This window comes from Rhinichthys klamathensis, unplaced genomic scaffold, assembly GCF_029890125.1.
Source record: "Rhinichthys klamathensis goyatoka isolate OS25496 unplaced genomic scaffold, OSU_Roscu_1.1 h1tg000907l_1, whole genome shotgun sequence".
NCBI classification, from domain to species: Eukaryota; Metazoa; Chordata; class Actinopteri; order Cypriniformes; family Leuciscidae; genus Rhinichthys; species Rhinichthys klamathensis.
The window spans coordinates 241,343-260,858 of NW_026607253.1; the positions used below are offsets into that span (position 1 = coordinate 241,343).

The window sequence follows — 19,516 nt, forward strand, 5'->3', positions numbered from 1 at the left end:
GTGGAAGATGTAAATTATCTGAGGGATTCTTGTGCGTTGAATTCAAAAGTCAAGGATGCATATTTTGATTAAGATCGAAATTAGGTTAAGTAATTTTATTTAACCACAGTTTAATTTTATTACACGAGTACATCGTCTCATCATGACCTTTGTTTTGGCGGGTGGCGGCCCATGAGTCCCCCCGACACCGGAAGCTGTTAGACTCTACTTTAAAATCGCGGTGCTGCTTGATCGCGCTGGAGCACTGAGTAGGTGAGTGACAGGCGCGTTAGCTGCTACGTGAGCGGCTCGCGAGGTCGCATTGAGGGCAGCACAGCCGTCTTTTACCGTTCCCAAAGCTCGTTTCGTGTGAGCCAAAAGTGCTGTTTCGTGGAATGACCCAGTTTGCTGAGGAGGAAAGGGATTGAGGTTGTCTGACTGCAGCTGAACACGCTAAAGTTTGTCGGGTCTTTTCCGGCGGGTGTGTGGAGGTAGGCGGCTAAACGAGCGCGCTAACAGACCTTTTTAATCATGAACCAGAAAATCATGAAGAGCTGTTAAACCAGATATATTGTGTGGTATAGTGTGTTTTATTCACTTACAGTCCATAATTGTACCAACAATGTTTTATTCCTTAAATAGAAAATGATAAGAGTAGTTTTTTCTGGCTCCAGCAGTCTTAGCATCTTAGCACAAATCTCACTGACTGAATTTAACCACGTCAAAATCTGTCCAAAATAAACTCTTATTATTGTTGTTAACACACTCAATAACGCTCTTCTATATACGTTAACCTAGGTAAGTTAGTTACTTAAACAAAAAGATTAAATAAATGTGTATATCATTCGTCTATATTTAAAGTGTGTTCTCCATTAAATTAATCATGTTGTCCATGTTGTAGGGTGTTTTTTATCCACATGCTTTCAATCAAAACATCACGCTATTACAGATTAAGTGAATCCTGTTGTTTTTTTCACACTGTATTCATACTTATGAGGATCCTAACTCGACCTGATTTTGGTTTAGTAAACTTTCTAGCCTGAAGCTGAGTTTAGAAACCATAACTGTTAGATGACTAGGATGGATCAAGTGATTTGCTGATTTGACAAGAGTAGGCATTGGGCTTTTTTCCCCTGACAAGAATGTTTAGCAAATCAGTTTTCAGTTCTCTTTGCTGGTTTTACTGTGTAGTAAAGTGTGAGGCTTCCTTTTTCTTTTCCACGAATTTAATCATGGTCATGAGTTTTCAAACTTTTGATATGGCTGTCATGTTTTGTTTCACCTGTTGTACTTTAGCTCCTCAAACTCATCAGAGTCAAGCTTCTTTTGTGAAGATATTATTAGTGGTTTCAACCAGATAAAGTTACTTATGAAAGTTGCATTTCTTTAAACCAATTTGTCTGATTAGTTTGTCAAGAGGTTATGATTTGTATCAAACCTTGCCTGGGACTTTTTTCTGAAACCAAAGGGGTTTTTTTCTAACCTCTAATGCTTTTGAGTAATATTGCACTTTTTTTTTTTATGATCCTTTTACATTGTGCTTTTGTTGTAGGTTTTGATACGTAATGATATGACGCAGCGCCTGAAAATAGTTCCGTTGTGTTGACGGAAGGTGGCCTATTTTCAGGCGCTGCGTCATATCATTACGCCTGCTGCTCTCATGGCACGGCAGTGAAGTTTCTTGATTATTACGCAGGAATGAGAGTATAGTTCCTAGCCATATCAGCCTAGAAAATCGCAACTTTACATTTTCCGTCGGTCTTAGTGCACGATGTAACTACAGAAGAGTCAAGTTTTAAATAGGAAAAATATCGAAACTCTTTGGTCATTTTTTTTTTTTTAGAAATGCTAATGGTCTTGTCCACTTCAATGATGTATGCTAAGCTATGCTAAAAGTGGTACCGCCAGAACCGGAGATCGGCTGAACGGATTCAAAAACGGTAAAACTCAACAGTTTAACTCTGGGGGAGTTGTAAAATGAGCCTATTTCCAAAAAAAGTGGAGTATCCCTTTAAGTTAGAGGGGTGTAAAAATGACTTTAGAAAGATGGCATCATCATTTTATTTTTACACAGATTGGTAGGTCTATTAGTAAAATCCGCTAGTTAACCGCCAAACCACGTGATTTGTTGCTTCACCGCGGTAAGAAAAAAATCCCATACCGTCACAGCCCTAATCATGTACATAAATTCACCTGCTATGTTGCTTTACATCATTTTTCATATCAACAGAAAACTATACCAGGATAACCTGGCTTCTCTTGAGACCCCCTGCTTTGCAGTTATGCTAAAGCCCGCCCGACACATTGATGTGATTGGTTATAAGGTAGTTTGTGACGTCAGAAACACCAGGGATTTCAAACCGCGTTTTTGAGACTTTCTTTGGTTCACTGCAGTTTTAGGGAGAAAATACTCAGCAATGCTGTCGACTTATGAATTTGCACTTGGTTTGTCTTAAAGCATATTAAAAACACCACATAGACATATAAACAAAATTTCAAACTTGATTTTCACCACAGGGGGTCTTAATTCATTGGTGTAAGAACAGATTTATTTTCCGCATGTTTAGTTTACAGAATATAATTTCTATTCATTGAATTATGCGATCTGAAGAGCTTGAAACAGCGTATAGAGTGCCGTTTTCTTCCGTGTTGTTATGAGTCAGAGAGCTCCAGAGCTGTCAATCATATTATGTGATCCTCATAGCCTAGATGGTTTGTGTTTCTGGCATAGTAACAAACTTAATTTATCTTAATATACTGTTGTATGTTGTGTTGTGGATGAGATTAAATCCAAATGGGAAAACCTACTAGATGCACACATGAGGAAAAATGTATTCTGGCTCAGCGCCACCTATCGTTCAGGCGTGAATTTAGCTGAAGACGATCAACCATTTCATGTTCGGTGTTAAAGCTTTGTTCGTCTGCGCTTAGCTTTATCGCGTTACGCTCAGTGTGAGAGGGCCGTTATTTAGTAGAAACAACTTTTTCGTTTTATTTTTTTGCAGGGCAAGTGAAAAATTTAACCACAATTTGCCAGTAGAAAAAATCCTTAGCGTTGAGCCCTGCTATGATTTCAGAAGACGTTTAGCAGAGCAGTTCTTTTGGTTCACAGACCATTCAGTCTGCCTTAGATGAAGATCAGGGAAGTTTAGCTGTTCATGCTGTGTGGCGAAAGCAGCCTCTCCATCCTAATATGGAAAGACTTCAGTAATGATGCCATACTTGAGTGAGGGCGGTAGATATGTTTATTTTTTACAGAAACTTTTACAGGAGAAAAAAGAGAATTCAAGTTTTTAAACTAGCTATGGATTGACTTCACTTGCATGAATTTGCTTGCTTTTGAACATAATTTGCATTATTTGGAGTTGCAGATGTGGTCTTGCACTATCCGTCCATGTGTATGTCTGTTAGTGTTTTCTCCATACATCATGTGTGACTCATGGCTGGAAATTGTTTGCTGCTTAAATGCTCCAATAATCACATTCTACATTTTTACCTCTGGTCATTTTCTCTCTCGGTGGCCTTAGCTTGGCATCTCATTGCCTTTTCTACACTGCCTTTACCATTAAGGGAAGAAAATTATCTGTGCATGCCAACCATTCCTGCAAAACCAGAATCAGACTAAGGCATTCAAGCAACGGCACCCATGAACCTCTCCAAATAACACTGGATGAGTTTAGTGTTCCTTGAGTGCACACAGACTGGACAATGTTTAGATTTGGCCCCTCACCAAGGACTCATAACTTCAGAAGACTTGTGTTTGGCTGCACGTGTTTGCTATATGAAACCCAGCTGAGTGGTTTTCTGTGACACCTTTTTACACTAAAATTATTAGCCTGTGTGTATTATTTATTCTGAATAGATCCCACATGGTTGCAGCAGCGATCTGAGAAGTTCATGTAAAGAATGTGTTCATTCAAGGATGGGCAGAGTAAATGTTTTTTTTTCTGATCAATGTACTTGGTCTGCATTGAATGTAAAGCTGTTCAGAACGCAACTGGTTTTCGCTTTAAAAGCCAGTGGTGGTTAACTGTTAACTCGGCGAACTGACTTTTATGTGAATGCACTTTCAGTGCTGTTATCTAACAGACTTGGTTTTTATGTTAAAGCATTTTTTATTACGGTACAATATTATCATCGCAAATAGCTTTGTTACTTCTAAAAAGAAACAGTCATCTTTCAAATTCTGAAATTCATTCAATTCAAATAGTAAATGGCGTTTTGACGCTCTTAAATGTGACGTAACAGATCGCTGTAGCGCCTCAGTTCAAGCGGCTGCACGAGTCTTTTCTTCCACTTTAATACAAATTTTATATAGAAAAAAATGCATGCATATCAGAAGGTATGTTGAAAGATACAGTACAACTTACTGAAATCCGTATCATGTCTCATATCATCTCTCAATCAGTATTTTAACCGTGGAAAGATGTCACTTAACGTTGCATTTACCTCAGGAAAGTCATCCGTTTGTTAGTTAGCTATAAAAAGAGCTTACTCTTCATTATGTATGTATGTATGTTGCATGAAGAGAAGTGCTTATGAAAACTACCTTATATGTGCAACTGAGTTGTATACAAACATTCCTGGTTTTTTGGGTTTTAATTACTGAAATTAAATAGTAGTTTAATATAATAAGTCTGCTGTTAATTGCTACCAATATTATAGTGTACCAAATGAGATGGTTCCCTGTATAGTTTGCAGCATTATTTGGGAGAGATTTGTTTTTTCCATAAGAAAAAACAAATAATCGGCTATCTGTGTAGGCTGAGAAATTTAATATTGGTGCATCTCTACGGAACTCACTGTTCCGATCGGGCCAGTGCTGAATCGTCATTAAAGTTTATCATTTGCATGAGTTTTTAAGCCTTGCCAATTTAAACATTCAAGCGCAAGAAGACTCAAAATAGAAATCATTTCGGTACTTGTGTCTGACAGCATGCGAAAACAGAATTGAGTTCTTTTTCACGTTTTCTTGCGCTTTAACAGACAACTTAACACAAAATTGTCAAAATGCCTGTCTTGGAGAGTATCCTAGTAAACATAGTTGGTTATGTCTTAAGTGAGCGTAAACAATGGAGAAAGACAATGCATGTGTAACATAGGGCTGGGCAGTATATCGAGTTTGTACAATAAATCGGTATTTTTAATATATATACATTTTATTTTTGTATACATTTTTATATTTTGCAATTGTTTTTCTTTTTATAAACGATATGGAATGAGGCAATACTGTTTATATCGATATACAGTAGTTTGAAAAATAGCGGAGGATAGAGTGAGCTGCTGTGGAGATAAGTACATAATCCACTTTGTCCTAAACATGAGCCATGCTTTATATCAAGGGCTTCAACATAACTGGTAAGATATAGTCAACACGTACAGTTTAAAGCGACTTCAGGGGAGGGCATTCCAAAGTCTTGGTGCAGAGCAACTGTATTCAACGATATTCAAACCGAACCGAAAAACCACGATACACATCCAGCACGGTACGTATCGCAAAACTCTCATGGCGTACCGAATGCGCCCCGCAACCTGCTGCCCGCCCTGATCTAGCCCATTGTTGAGGTTGACCTCACTTTACCTGGTCACAAAACAATTTTTTTTTTCTTGACATTTGTTTAAATAGTAATTAGGGGTGTAATGGTACACGTATTCGTGCCATGAATTTTCGTGTGTCTTGTGTGTTCAAGACGAATGCAGCATTGTAGCCTAACCACCAATAATCACAAAAAGCTCCGTGTTTTGTTACTTTAGATTACTTTACTTTAATGACCACAGAGAACTCGAGAACACAGGAACTCGGTTTTATGTCTCATCCGAAGGATGGTGCTCTTTGACAGAATAGAGTCCCCATCACTATACTGGGGCATTAGGACCCACACAGACAACAGGGTGATTCATCTATATTTAATTTATGCAGTAAATACTATGCAGTGTTTTTACATTTGATTTCTTTATTCAATTTCTGTACCTAATCTCTATCATTTCATTTGTATATTTGTTCTATTGTTTATTTTTGCTATTGGCTTGATTTTTTTTTTTATCATTTTATTACAGACTGTTTACTTTATTACTGTTAGAAATTTATATTTTATATTATATTTATATTTAGGCCTACATTTACATTTATTCATTTTGCAGACGCTTTTATCCAAATCGACTTACAAATGAGGAATACAACAAGCGAATTCATTGTAAAGAGGAGAATAAACACAGGAAGTGCTTAAAATTCGAAGTGTCAGACACTGCTCAGAGTAGCATAAGCTAGAATAGGAAGGGATTTTGTTTGTTTTTTATGATGAGGTTAAGTGCTCCCGGAAGAGATGAGTTTTCAGCTGTCTTGTGAATATTGTCAGGGATTCTGCATTAGAGGAAGTTTCAGCTCATTCCACCAGCAAGGAACAGTGAGGAAAAATGTTCTGGAAAGTGATTTTGTGCCTCTCTGTGATGATACCACCAGTCGCCGCTCATTTTCCGATTGTAGGCTTCTGGTAGCGATGTAGTCTCGTAAAAACGAATGAAAGTAGGAGGGAGCTGAGCCTGTGGTAGATCTGTAAGCAAGCGTCAATGCCTTGAACTTGATGCGAGCAGCAAGTGGTAGCCAGTGCAGAGAGATGAACAGAGCTGTGACGTGGGCCCTTTTGGGTAGAGCATTGCAGTAATCAAGCCTGGAATGACCAGGGCCTGGATGAGAAGTTGTTGCACGCTCAGTTAGGAAAGGCCTGATCTTTCTGATGTTGTGTAGTGCAAACCTGCATGACCGAGCTGTCTTTGAAATGTGGTCTTTGAAGGTCAGCTGGTCCCCAAAGATTACTCCAAGATTTCTGTCCGACCTTGATGGGGTAGTTGATGAGAAGCTCAGTCTTTGCCAGGTTGAGCTGTAGGTGATAATCCTTCATCCATGTTTTTTTTTTTTTTCATCTCTAAAATAGATTGAATTGTATATATTGCACTACTCTTGAATGTCTGAGCCTCAACCAAATGCATTTCAGTGTACATATTGTCTTGGACATTTATATGACAAATAAAATAAATGAACCAGAGTTTCCGCTAGAAAAACATGGTGCCGGTCAAAATGACCGGCAGAGTTTTCGTTTTACGGACATTTTGATGATATGCCGGTCAAATATCGCCCCTTAATTAGTCAAGTTGAGGAAAACTGGAGGCAGGCTATGTAACCTAAAAAATTACTTCACATATCGCGTCTTTTGGGCGCTCAAGTTCGTTATTTCAAATGTATGTGCGCTGTGCGCAGTATGCGCGCTCGTAATGGAAGTGCGACGCGCTCGTTTTTTCCAAGCGCGTCCGCGCCGCATCGAGATAAAAACATCTCGGTGTGGACTGAGGTAGGGCTGCTATTTTTATTTAACGAAAAATCTTAGTCTAACGGGAAAAATAATATATTTAGTGTTGGCCAATTTTGTGTTTTTTATTTGTACTACCGGTATTTTATCCTGTTTTTTTCTGTTGTCACTGTTAGAAATGCTGCAGGTGCGTGAAAATTTGATCTGAATCCAGGTTCTGTTGTTGATCTGTTCTGTATGCTGCTGTTTGCACTTTGCACGTTCAAATAAACCCTTTGATAAATAAATAAAAATGTTTGTAGTTTTAACGGGTCACAGATAGGCAATTTATTCTTATTTAATGCCAATTCAATATTATAATCTTATCAGTTAACGGTTAATAATCGATTAACGAGCGGCGGTTGTCGGTCGGGAAAATTAACTGAAATGAGCATCCGAACTGGATACATTTCGTTGAAATCACATATGAGGACCTCCCTTCACGGGCTGTGGAGAAATGCAATCCTCCATAGCCATGGACCGCTGTTATGACAGCGAGCGCATCACGTCGCAGGCTTACGGCATCGATAAGGAGCAGTGTCTGCAGACTCAATGCTTGTAAAATGGCAAATAATTCTTCTGATCGGTCGGTGTATTTTTGCTTTATACATTTTAGGCTTATTCTCAAATTCCGATTGTGTTAAGGGGGTGGGATTATTAGGCCATTTTAATCGGACAATTTGACCGGAGAGATTTAATTTTGTCGGACATTTCATTTTTTTCCCGGCCAATGTCCCGTAATTTAACGGACAACGGAAACCCTGAAATTAACTTGAACATATGTCCGCCAGACAGCTTGAGATTCGTGCAGTTACTGTGGGATCATCTGGTTAAATTGAAATGTAGAGCTGTGTCATCAGCATAGCAATGTTAGGAGAAATCATGTGCCTCTATGATGGGTCCCAGTGATGTAGTGTATATGGAGAAGAGGAGGGGTCCAAGAACTGAACCCTTAGGAACCCTGGTGGTCAGTTGATGTGCCTCCCCTCTTCAGGCAACCCTGAAAGACATACCTGTGACATGGGATTCAAACCAGTGAAGTGGAGTTCCTGTGATGCCCAGTGATGAGAGGGTGGACAGAAGGATCTGATGATTCACAAAGTCAGGAGATAGATCCAAAAAAGTCTGGCGAGTAAAATAAATAATTTATCCAAATTAGTGTGGGCCTGCTGATATTAAATGGTTAAATCCATATAGGCCCAGAGGCTTAGCAGTCCTCAGTCCTGGCTCTCTAGACTGCACACTTCCATTTAGAACCCACAGCTGCTTTGTGTGTAAGAAGTCGGGCTTGTATTATCGCCCACCCATGGGCTACGATCCAGGGCGCTCTCTACCCCACACACACAAACTACCATATATCTATATGCAGTGACCTACTCATTCTCTTCTCTTATCTTGTTTTTAGAGCACTGAGGAGTCTGGTGAAGAGACCCTGCCATGCGTGAATACAAGCTTGTGGTGTTGGGCTCTGGTGGTGTGGGCAAGTCAGCCCTGGTAAGTGCAGTATACAATCTCTTCCTCACCAAACCTAAGAGCAGCTAGACTCCAGTGCTTGGCCAAGCAATGATGTGATCCACAGTAATTATCTATAGTAGATGGCTGCATCCCAAATGGCTTTGGATTTCTTTGATTGGATGTGCTGTCTTTTGTCATTTAGTTCTACAGCTGTAAAAGCCTATTCACTTATCCATGCCAAGAATTCACTTTCCGTACTAAAAATTATCCACCACAAGATTGTTGAATGAAAGTACTAGTTCTGTGAATGAACACAACATTTGAATCTGAAGTATCATGATGAGATCATCCTTTACAATACTTGAACCAGCCCTAATCACTACAGTATGCAAGGTCAGTTTCTCAACTTAAATTTTTTTTAGGGGTGTCCCCTAATAGTTGACTAAATATTAGTTGATGAGAAGAGGCTCATCAAGGCTTAGTCCAAAATTGAATTAGTCGGTTAGTCGCAGAAAAAAACTGCACAGGAATTGGCAAAGTCATGCAGTCCATGCCGGACAGATCGTTACCATTGCTGGTCCATGTGGTAATTATGTGGGGCAGGAAATCCAAATGTCGCCTTTCATTCATCGACCTCAAACATGGATTATCATTTGAAACATCTTGGTAGCCTAATGTTAGCCACTTTACATGTGCATTGTATCACATGATAATTTAAATGTTAGTACATAGTAGTCACACCCAATATAAAGTAGGGGTGCGCCAAAATATCGATATGGCGATATATCACGATATTTACTCCCGCGATCGATTCTCGATGCGCTCTTGCCAAGTATCGATCTTAAAAGCCGTTATAAAACGCTCTATTCATTATCCGAGTTGACTGGATTTGACTAGCTTTCATGAGGCACACACGCAAAGTCTCTCGCTCTCTCCCGTGCTATGTATGTTATGCGTGCAGGCTGTTCTGTCTCGCATGCGCGCTCTAGATTCCGGGAGATTTGAACTAATTTGCGGGCATCAGGGAGACGCTATCATTATGCGGGAGACTCCCTGAACTTCCGTGAGACTTGGGATGTCTGGCTTTGCAAAAGTCCGCAAAACGGGAAACACGACCACATGTACAGACACCTCACGCGGCATCACCCGGAGCTCTGTGAGAAAGCCGTGGTTGGTGCTGGCTCGAAGCCGACACACCCCGGCGTAAACATTTTTATTACTACTGATTGCAGCAATGTTACACTAAAATAGTGTCTGTGACTGTTTTGTTGCAACTGATAAGACACAAGTTGTTTTTGTTATTGTGTTTCATCCCAAAAAATAAATGGAGATTAATTTTCCTAATTTAAAAAAAAATTGTATTTCTTAAAACATGATATATTGTGAGTTATTACTGATAATATGTCGATTATCGCAGTATCGCCATATCGTGATATTATCGGTATCGTGAACAATGTATCGCATATCGTATCGTATCGTGAAGTACCCAGCGATTCCCAGCCCTAATATAAAGTGGGATGAAACATGTATAAATATAGTATAAAATCTAAATTTCAAACAGTATTAAAGACAAGTAAACAGTCTGTAATAAAATAAGAACAAATAATCAAACTACAAGCAATAGCACAAACATAATAGAACAAAGATACAAATAAAATAAACCTTTTCAGGTTTTCCAGGTAGATCAAACAGTAGTTGGATGTAGATTAGGTACAGAAATTTAAAGGTGCCCTAGAATGTTTTTTTTTATTATTTTATAATGTTTCCTGGGTTACCCTTATAATGTTAGTATGTTTTTTAGATAAAAAATAATCATAATTTAGAAATAAATGGCATTTTTCCTAGCCTGCTTTTAGCCTCTGATTTGAACACTCTGTTTGAAGGGGCGTGTCTGCTGTGGGATTCAGTGTAACCGCGGCCACTGCTGTGATTGGCTGACATGCTTGCATATGAAATAGCAACGCATTACATGTGAAACTCTCTCCCGAATACTTTTACTACTGCTATTATACGTTTTTACTATAACAGCTATCGAGATTAACGAATCGTGAGATGTTTTTAAAGTATTTAGATCTATTCCCATCACATAAAATGTTGCCGTGATGAGCATTGAGCAGATGACGTGTTGATCGCGAGAATGAAGATCTTATCATTGCAAAGCAGTTTCTGCACTCTCTCTGCTTTCACCAATGCAAACACGATGATGTAAATACAGTAAGAGCTTCGTTGTGCAGTAACGTGCGTCATTGATTTCATAACGAGTTTGGCAAGTGTCCAGATAAACTCGCGCTGTGTGGAAAGATTGTTCTTTGATCGCTTTCTGTATATAATTTGTTCACAATTTAAATACGATTATTTTCATCCTACTAAAAGAAACGATGTGAAGCTGATATTTTAGTCACTGGCTTGACTTACTGATGCATAAACAGTATTGAACGATTTTGAGAGAAAGATTACCTGTCTGAACTTGAACAATTACACATCAGAAAGTGTTGCTTGGTAGCTCGATCCGAGGCCAGCTCTGTATTGGCCCAAGTTGAGGAAACAGTCGTCGGTGAAATGTTTGAAAATTTCCAGAGAAAATAAAATTAACCCATTGTTTCTTCAGAGGCTCAGATGAAGGAACTAAAAAATACTTTTGTGTTCATGTATACATCCACACTGAGCAACTGCCATGCTTCGGCTGCGCAGTTCCGCCTGGCATTGAGGGCTGGCATTATGCAAATATTTGGAGGCGTACATATTAATGATCCCGACTATTGCGTCACAGTCGGTATTGTGTGGAGAACCGACCGTTTTTCAGGGGTGTTTTTCATAAACGTGAATTAAATGAGAACGCGAAAACAGTCCAGTTTGAGATTCACTCTGTCATGTCCATGCACTGAACTCTTGTTATTTGACTATACCAAGGTAAATTCAATTTTGAATTATAGGTCACCTTTAATAAAAAATAAAATGTAAAATAACACTGCATACTTTTCACTGTATAAATGAAATATAGATGAAATTTTTTTTAAAGTTGCAGAAGTTATTTAGTCAAAAGACATAACCGACTATGTTTACTAGGATACTCGCCAAGAACGGGCATTTTGACTATTTTGTGTGAAATTGTCCATTCAAGTGAAAGAGAACTCAATTCAGTGTTTGCCTGCTTTCAGACTCGGATTTCTTGGAGTACCGAATTGAGTTCTCTTTTGCGTCGTCTTGCGCTTGAAAAAAGCCTAAAAAAAGCGTGCAAATTATACATTTTTATGAAGATGGCCCAATCGGGACAGTGACCATTCCATCAACCAACTCTTGGCCATCAGGCAGTCCTTATTTTTGAACCCTGCATTTAGATATAGCATATCAATTCTCTTTATGTGGCAAGCCTCTGTCTTTCTCTCACGTTGAGACCGCATGTGCGAGAGAAAGCATAAGAAGAATTATGCAATGCAAAATCTCACTCGATCCCCCTTCCACTCCTGCCGTCTGACTGATTTCTTAAGCGAGGACAGTACAGTAGTCACGGTACTTCTAAATCCTTAAGGTAAACGAGTTGAGGTGGATGTTTTACCATGTTCTGTACTGTAGTAAGTGTTTTTTGGCAGAATGAATAAATAAAAGACAGACATACAGGAAATATGAGTATTAGTTTTGCTTAGAGATCAGCGTTTTACTCTAAAATACTGCCTTAACAGGAATTCAAACATAATTTAGACCTATACCATTTTCCAATTGTAGGCTTTAACACTTCAGCACAACATAATGTTCAATTTAACAAAGATTTTTAAACTGAAATCATGGATGACTGACAACCGCGAGTCTGGAGAAACGGGCGTTTATTTATTCTTTCTCAGTGTTGAGAAACGTAGCCTACATGTTACGTTATTGTGTTAATAATAACTAAAGTACCTAATTATGTTACATATTTATTTTGTATGAAAACTAGCACGCTAGTTACTTATGGATTAAAAAGTTCCATTGTCTCGTTTGAAAATTGAAAATGTGAAAATTGACGTGCTAGATTTAAATTTTGTTCTTTGCTTTTTTTCGGTCAAAATGTCAGAAAGCTTTTTGTATTATCCATCCGTCTTTACAAAACCTTCATTTAAACGACTGTCAAATTAGTCGTTGTGCACATCCCTAATGTAAATACTTGAAATTGCAAACGAAATTTTTTATTTCCATTTATATTAAATAATTGAATGCGATTCACTTGTGGTTATTAGTTTGTATAAGCACACATTATGCAATGCAATATTAATCATGAATGAAGTCGGCAGACTCAGCAGACAATTTTGAGGAAAAATCAAGTTAGTTTTCTGAAGGTTCCAAAACGAAATCACCTACCAACCTTAAAATCCCTGGTAATACCACCAAATTTGGCACACACCAAGTCCAAACCAAATATCTATTGGAAAAATATATATTCAACTTTTTCCCCCATTATACCACAATTTTTTTATTTAAAGGCATACTCCACTTTTTTTGGAAATAGGCTCATTTTACAACTCCCCCAGAGTTAAATTGTTGAGTTTTACCGTTTTTGAATCCATTCAGCCGATCTCCGGTTCTGGCGGTACCACTTTTAGCATAGCTTAGCATACATCATTGAAGTGGACAAGACCATTAGCATTTCTAAAAAAAAAATGACCAAAGATATTCGATATTTTTCCTATTTAAAACTTGACTCTTCTGTAGTTACATCGTGCACTAAAACCGACGGAAAATGTAAAGTTGCGATTTTCTAGGCTGATATGGCTAGGAACTATGCTCTCATTCCTGCGTAATAATCAAGAAACTTCACTGCCGTGCCATGAGAGCAGCAGCCGTAATGATATGACGCAGCGCCTGAAAATAGGCTACCTTCCGTCAACAACGGAACTATTTTCAGACGCTGCGTCATATCATTACGCCTGCTGCTCTCATGGTACGGCAGTAAAGTTTCTTGATTATTACGCAGGAATGAGAGCATAATTCCTAGCCATATCAGCCTAGAAAATCGCAACTTTACATTTTCCGTCGGTCTTAGTGCACGATGTAACTACAGAAGAGTCAAGTTTTAAATAGGAAAAATATCGAAACTCTTTGGTCATTTTTTTTTTTTGAAATGCTAATGGTCTTGTCCACTTCAATGATGTATGCTAAGCTATGCTAAAAGTGGTACCGCCAGAACCGGAGATCGGCTGAATGGATTCAAAAACGGTAAAACAAAACAGTTTAACTCTGGGGGAGTTGTAAAATGAGCCTATTTCCAAAAAAAGTGGAGTATCCCTTTAAGGGCACCTATTATGCAAAATTCACTTTTACGTGGCGTTTGAACATAAATGTGTGTGTAAACAACCACCCTATAATGATATATATATATTTTTTTTTATCCCCATAAATCATAAGCACTGTCTCAGAACAAGCCATTCTCAGATTCCGGGCAATGTGACGTACTTTTGCACAAGCCCCTCCCACGACTGTTGACTGACAATGCAGTTTTAGTGTAGACCCGCCCTGAGTGAGCTGTACACAGTCCGCTATTGTTTCGACGCCGGAGCAGCTGTAGACAAGAATGTCTTCTAAGCTATTGAGGTGTTTTGTTATAAGATATAAGAATGAACATAGCAGTCTTCTTTTACTCCCGTTGTTACTCGAGGATGGATCTGTACCAACTGTTCTTACAGTCCAGCTTACAAGTCTCCGGAGCGATAGGCCTAACGTTACTGGTCACGGCAGAAATGAAAGTGAGAGCGCACTTTATGACAACTCATCGAGTTGTTTTACGGATATAAAGTTTACTAGTTTATTAAGCACCCACTGAAAGTAGGGGTGGGAATCTCTAGGCACCTTTCGATTACGATTCAGAGGGTGCTATTCGATGCTAAATCGATTATCTGAATCTTTGTGTGTGTGTGTGACAATAAATACTTTGCTTTAAAAGTACAAAGTAATGACCTATAAAGAATTAAAGTACAATATATTTTATTAACATTGCCAAGAACCAACAGGAAAATAAATGTGTACCTGAACTAGCTTGTAGTAAATTAATAATATAACAACGACCCTTACAGCCGAGTGTTTTTCCTCCTCTGGGTGGAAACGTGTCATATGGCTTCTCATATTTGTCGTGTTTCCGAAATATTTTAGTTTTATTCTACAAAGCTTACAACTAGTGTGGCTCTTGACTGTCCAGCTCCTTTCCCCCAACTTCAGAAGCCAAAATATTTCCACACGTCAGCTTTTAACGAGGGTGTTTGGATCTCGCGCGCTATAGACCTTATGTAGCCACGCCCCTTTTCCACGCTGAGCTCATTGTCTTTTGACTTCCGGTCTGTATTTTCACAGCGATCTTGCGTAGTTATGAATGAACGGCTCGTTAAAAAAATTCCTAAGGTCCATTTGTTAAGACATATGCTTTACAATGCTTATCATAAACATTAGAATGCTCATGATAACTTTCGTTAACTCTACAATAAGTAAATCAACTTCACCAGCTAATTACTCCTGGACAGCGATGCCATAGAAATATACAGAGCGACCGCAAAAACGGAAGTTCAAAGACAATATTCTAAAGATGGCGGCGCCCTCGTTTCTCTGGTGCATAAGGTCTATCGCGTCTCTGTTATGTGCACGCCACAGACGGTCCGGCCACTGCACTTCCGCGCTTCAGAGTTCCGTCTTTGGCGTTCCACCAATATTACGTTATTATAAATATATTATCTAAAAATGTTTTTATTTTTTTATTGAAAATCGATTTTTGACATTTGTGAATCGATTCAGAATTGTCCACGTCCGCATCGCGATGCATCTAAGAATAGATTTTTCCCCCCACCCCTAACTGAAAGGGTGTGTATATATTTGTTTACTGTTAGTTGTAACGAGTGTTTTGTGTAATTCGCTGTGTATGTTGATGATAATGAAAGGGGGAGAGAGAGAGAGTTTATGGATAAGACTTTAATGCGCACTTCTTATACAGTGTTTATTCAGCTCTTACGGTGATTTTCTGGAGTAAAACTGATGCTTCGTCTTTTGTGTGATGTATAATAAACTTCATTGAACTCATCAGTAAATTTTTGGCCATCATTCGGACACGGTCCGCTACAGCAGGCTTGTACTAATAGTGGATAAAAGCAAGATGAATTAAAGCTGCAAGCAGCATTTAGCGGTGTTCAAGCATTTAAGCCCTTTTAGCACATAAGCATTAAAGACATTTAGCAAGCATGTAACCACTGACATAATAGATGGAAAACCATTTACCATGATTCTAGCATGATTTACCATAGTTTGTTTTTTTTCAAATAGCAATTACAATAGGTTTTCAGCACTTCGTGCTTGAACACCTAAAAATAAGTTATAACCGTAATTAAACTAGACTATACCGGTTCTATTTCTATACTGCATATCTCTGGCTCTGTAGGAATTATTCGGGTCGAAATGAACACTGCTACTGAGAGTGTCTGTTTTGATATCATTCCGTGAGATGAGATTGTCCACAGAGCTCGTGAGGCTCCACCCTCTGGGCCGGCAGTAGCAGCTCATTTGCATTTAAAGGGATACACACTAAAGCGGTGCGTTTTTCTGAGCCCCAAAAAGTGAGAATTTAAACATGCTGTAAAAAAGTATCTGTTGGGTATTTTGAGATAAAACTTCACATACACACTCTGGGGACATCAGAGACTTATTTTATATCTTGTGAAAAGGGGCATAATAGGTGCCCTTTAACATTTATTTATTTTAACATTTTATTTAACAGACAGCCTATAAAGTCAGACCTACTGTACCGCACGGATGTAATGTTACATATCAGATGATTTTCCCCAACAGTTAAGCTCAGCCAGTTTCTGCTTTCACTTTCAGGGAATGAGCGCGTTTACATGCACGTTCTTAAGCCGATTATGCTGAATAAACTGACAATGCATGTGGCCATGTAAACGCATTAACCCGTTTTCCTTTATCGGAGTCAAGACATAAGTTTAAGTATAAACTGATCGACTCGGCTAGATTTTTGCCCCTTACTCTGATTTCTCCTGGGATTTAAAACACATTAACCAGCATTCTTTGGGCTTATTGAAGTGTGCATATGTGAAGTGCATCCAGACAGAGAGAGCACTGGTAGGAGGACATATATCGCAAACTCCGACTCTTTCTTGACCCAAGAAATTATTAAAACGTGTTCTCATCTCGTGCAGAAGTACGGTCAAAATGCTGCATTTGTAACGGCATGAGAGTCCGAAATTCGTATCCGAAATCTTCGCACGTTAAAAAATAAATACGAGTGCGAACTACGGGGGAGCTCGGCTCCCCTTAAGACATTGGATCCCCTGAAAACGTGATTCGTGAAATTTTGGGGGGTCTCAAAAAATATTGACAATCTTTTATTTTGACGTGCAATTTCAGTTTTGAGTAATGATCATCGTGGATTATTATGTGTAAAATAGCAAAATATCATTCATTCATGCATGATGGCGATTTAAACCTAATTCACTTCAATAAAGATAACTATGCTATTCTTGTCATTAGCATAAAGGTGTGGTGGCGCTGTGGTGCAAATTCCAATCATGTTTAGTACATGTTAACTCAAATATTCGTGGAAAAATATAAACGTTGGAGGCCGTTGATCTGCGCGCAAAGTCCTTAAAATCTATTCTGTGTTAAGGTAAGGCATGTTATTCCCAATTATGTGTTGTGGCTGGGTTGTTAAGGTCTGCGTGACTCTCGATGTCTTAGGCCTAATTGAACAGAGGAATTATGGTATTCTTCAAAAGACTGACGAGTAATTTAACCCTTGTTCAAGTGAACTCAAAGACAGCCTATTTATAGACTATTTGTATTTGTGGGTGGCTGTTTGCTGTTTGACTTTGACTCAATTTGTGTCGATAAAGTATAATAGGCTAAATCCTGTATAAAGTGCTTGCATAGTGCATACACTTGTAGCTGTTATGTATCTTTGGAAGTCCTTGAAATGAATGGGTTTTGTCCTGTCTGAAAGGCGCTTCAGTCCTCAGCACGCGCAAGTGCACGAACATACGATCTCACGTTATGTCAATCACGCTTGCACACTGCCTTCCGAAACTTTTCTTCCGTCATAAAAAAAAATCAAATCTGGTTCAATTTTCTGCGTTTTTCGCATCCGTAGCAAGCAGTTTGAATGGTGTTTTGACAATTCAGAGCCACCGAATCACGAATACGAAAAAACGCATACGAAAATTTCGGACTCAGTGTGCAAGGGCCTTAATGTGTGTCCGTAAATTCCCCGCTGACATGTTGAAATACTCTGAGTCAGATACAAAAATGTTTAGGATCTTTTTTTTTTTTTACTTACCGGGAAATAACCTGATTTAGCCTATTAATAAACACTCCACCTTTGCTAGCAAAATAGAAAAATATTCTCATATAAAACGAAGTAATAAAACAAGCAAATTAATGAGTAAATAAGCAAGTTAATAATCAAATAAGTAAGCCCCGCCCCCCTCGCGATAATATCGTGTATCGCTGATCTCACAGGCTGACGATAGGATGATATGAAAATGGAGCATATCGCCCAACACTAATTGTCTATATCATAGCAATATCATATATATTTGAATAGCAGTGTTAGGCATGTTACTTAAAGTATTTATAGTTACTAGTTACTTCTCACAAATAGTAACTGAGTTACATCATTAAAAAACGAATTACCAGGGAAAGTAACTATTGCGTTACTTTAAAAAAAAAAAATTCCAATGTGTCAAATAACTTGGATGCCCCAACAATATTAAATGTTAAATGAATGAAATGGACACTAAATAGAATAAATTATTATTATAAAACATTGTACACTAATCTACAATATTTTAATGTTGCTGTGGGACAATGTACGCCTATTCAATTCGATTTTTTTTTAAAAAAATATTCTCATTAGTGGAACAATAAAACACAATAGATGGTTTAGAACTTTTAATATTTTATTGCACAGACCACAACTGGCCAACAAATAAGACCAAAAATAAATGATGCTTCTTAAGGAATGTTCCAAAAATGAATAAATAATAAAAATATATGCATAAGGGCCTACACTCTTTGTAGTGCAAATTAAAATGATAAAACTGTCACACAACTTCACAACTGGTAGACATACTGTAGCCTACTTGAAGTATTTTCTTCCACACAAAAGTAAACAGTTTAACAAGTGCTCTCAATATAATACTGAACAATGTACCAAAAATAAATGATAATAATAATGATAATAAAACATATTTTATTTTTATAATCTACAGAGAACGTCATCATCAGAAGTTATTTAAGCCAAATTCACACGTGTTCACACAAACGGTCAAACAAATGTTTTCTGGAAGTTCCCTTCAGGTTATTTTTGGGTTTTATTTTATAACCTAAAGAGAACGTTCCCTGTTATTTGTAGTTTTTATTTTTATAACCTAAGCAGAACCTTCTCAGAATGTCCCCTGCAGGTTATTTTTAGATTTTATTTTTATAACCATGTAAACTAATTAAAACGTTGCAGATGATACCAATAGACTACAGCGTCAGAATGTAGGCTCACTATTGGCCGAAGCTGATGTGTGTGATGCATTGTGACGTACAACACAGAAGCGCTGCACTGTTACACTACGTGAACTCACTCAGAGGCGTTTAAAATAAATAGTTGAATAATTGGGGAAACAAATTGCGCACAAAAGTATTCTCATCGCTTGATAAACTTATGGTAGAGCCACTGTAGTCACTTGGACTATTTTAACTGTTTTTTTTTTTACTAACTTTTCTGGGCTGGC

General features: G+C 38.2%; 1 protein-coding gene across 1 annotated transcript in view; it reads left to right on the top strand.

The window, feature by feature from the left end:
- Positions 1–282: 282 nt before the first annotated feature.
- The window catches only part of rap1ab (RAP1A, member of RAS oncogene family b), a 42,689-nt gene continuing 23,455 nt past the window's right edge, over positions 283–19,516 (top strand). The window contains exons 1-2 of the mRNA XM_056244088.1: positions 283–470; positions 8,728–8,816. Coding sequence (XP_056100063.1) covers positions 8,760–8,816 — 57 coding nt within the window. The 5' untranslated portion in view covers positions 283–470; positions 8,728–8,759. The remainder of the gene's footprint in view (positions 471–8,727; positions 8,817–19,516) is intronic.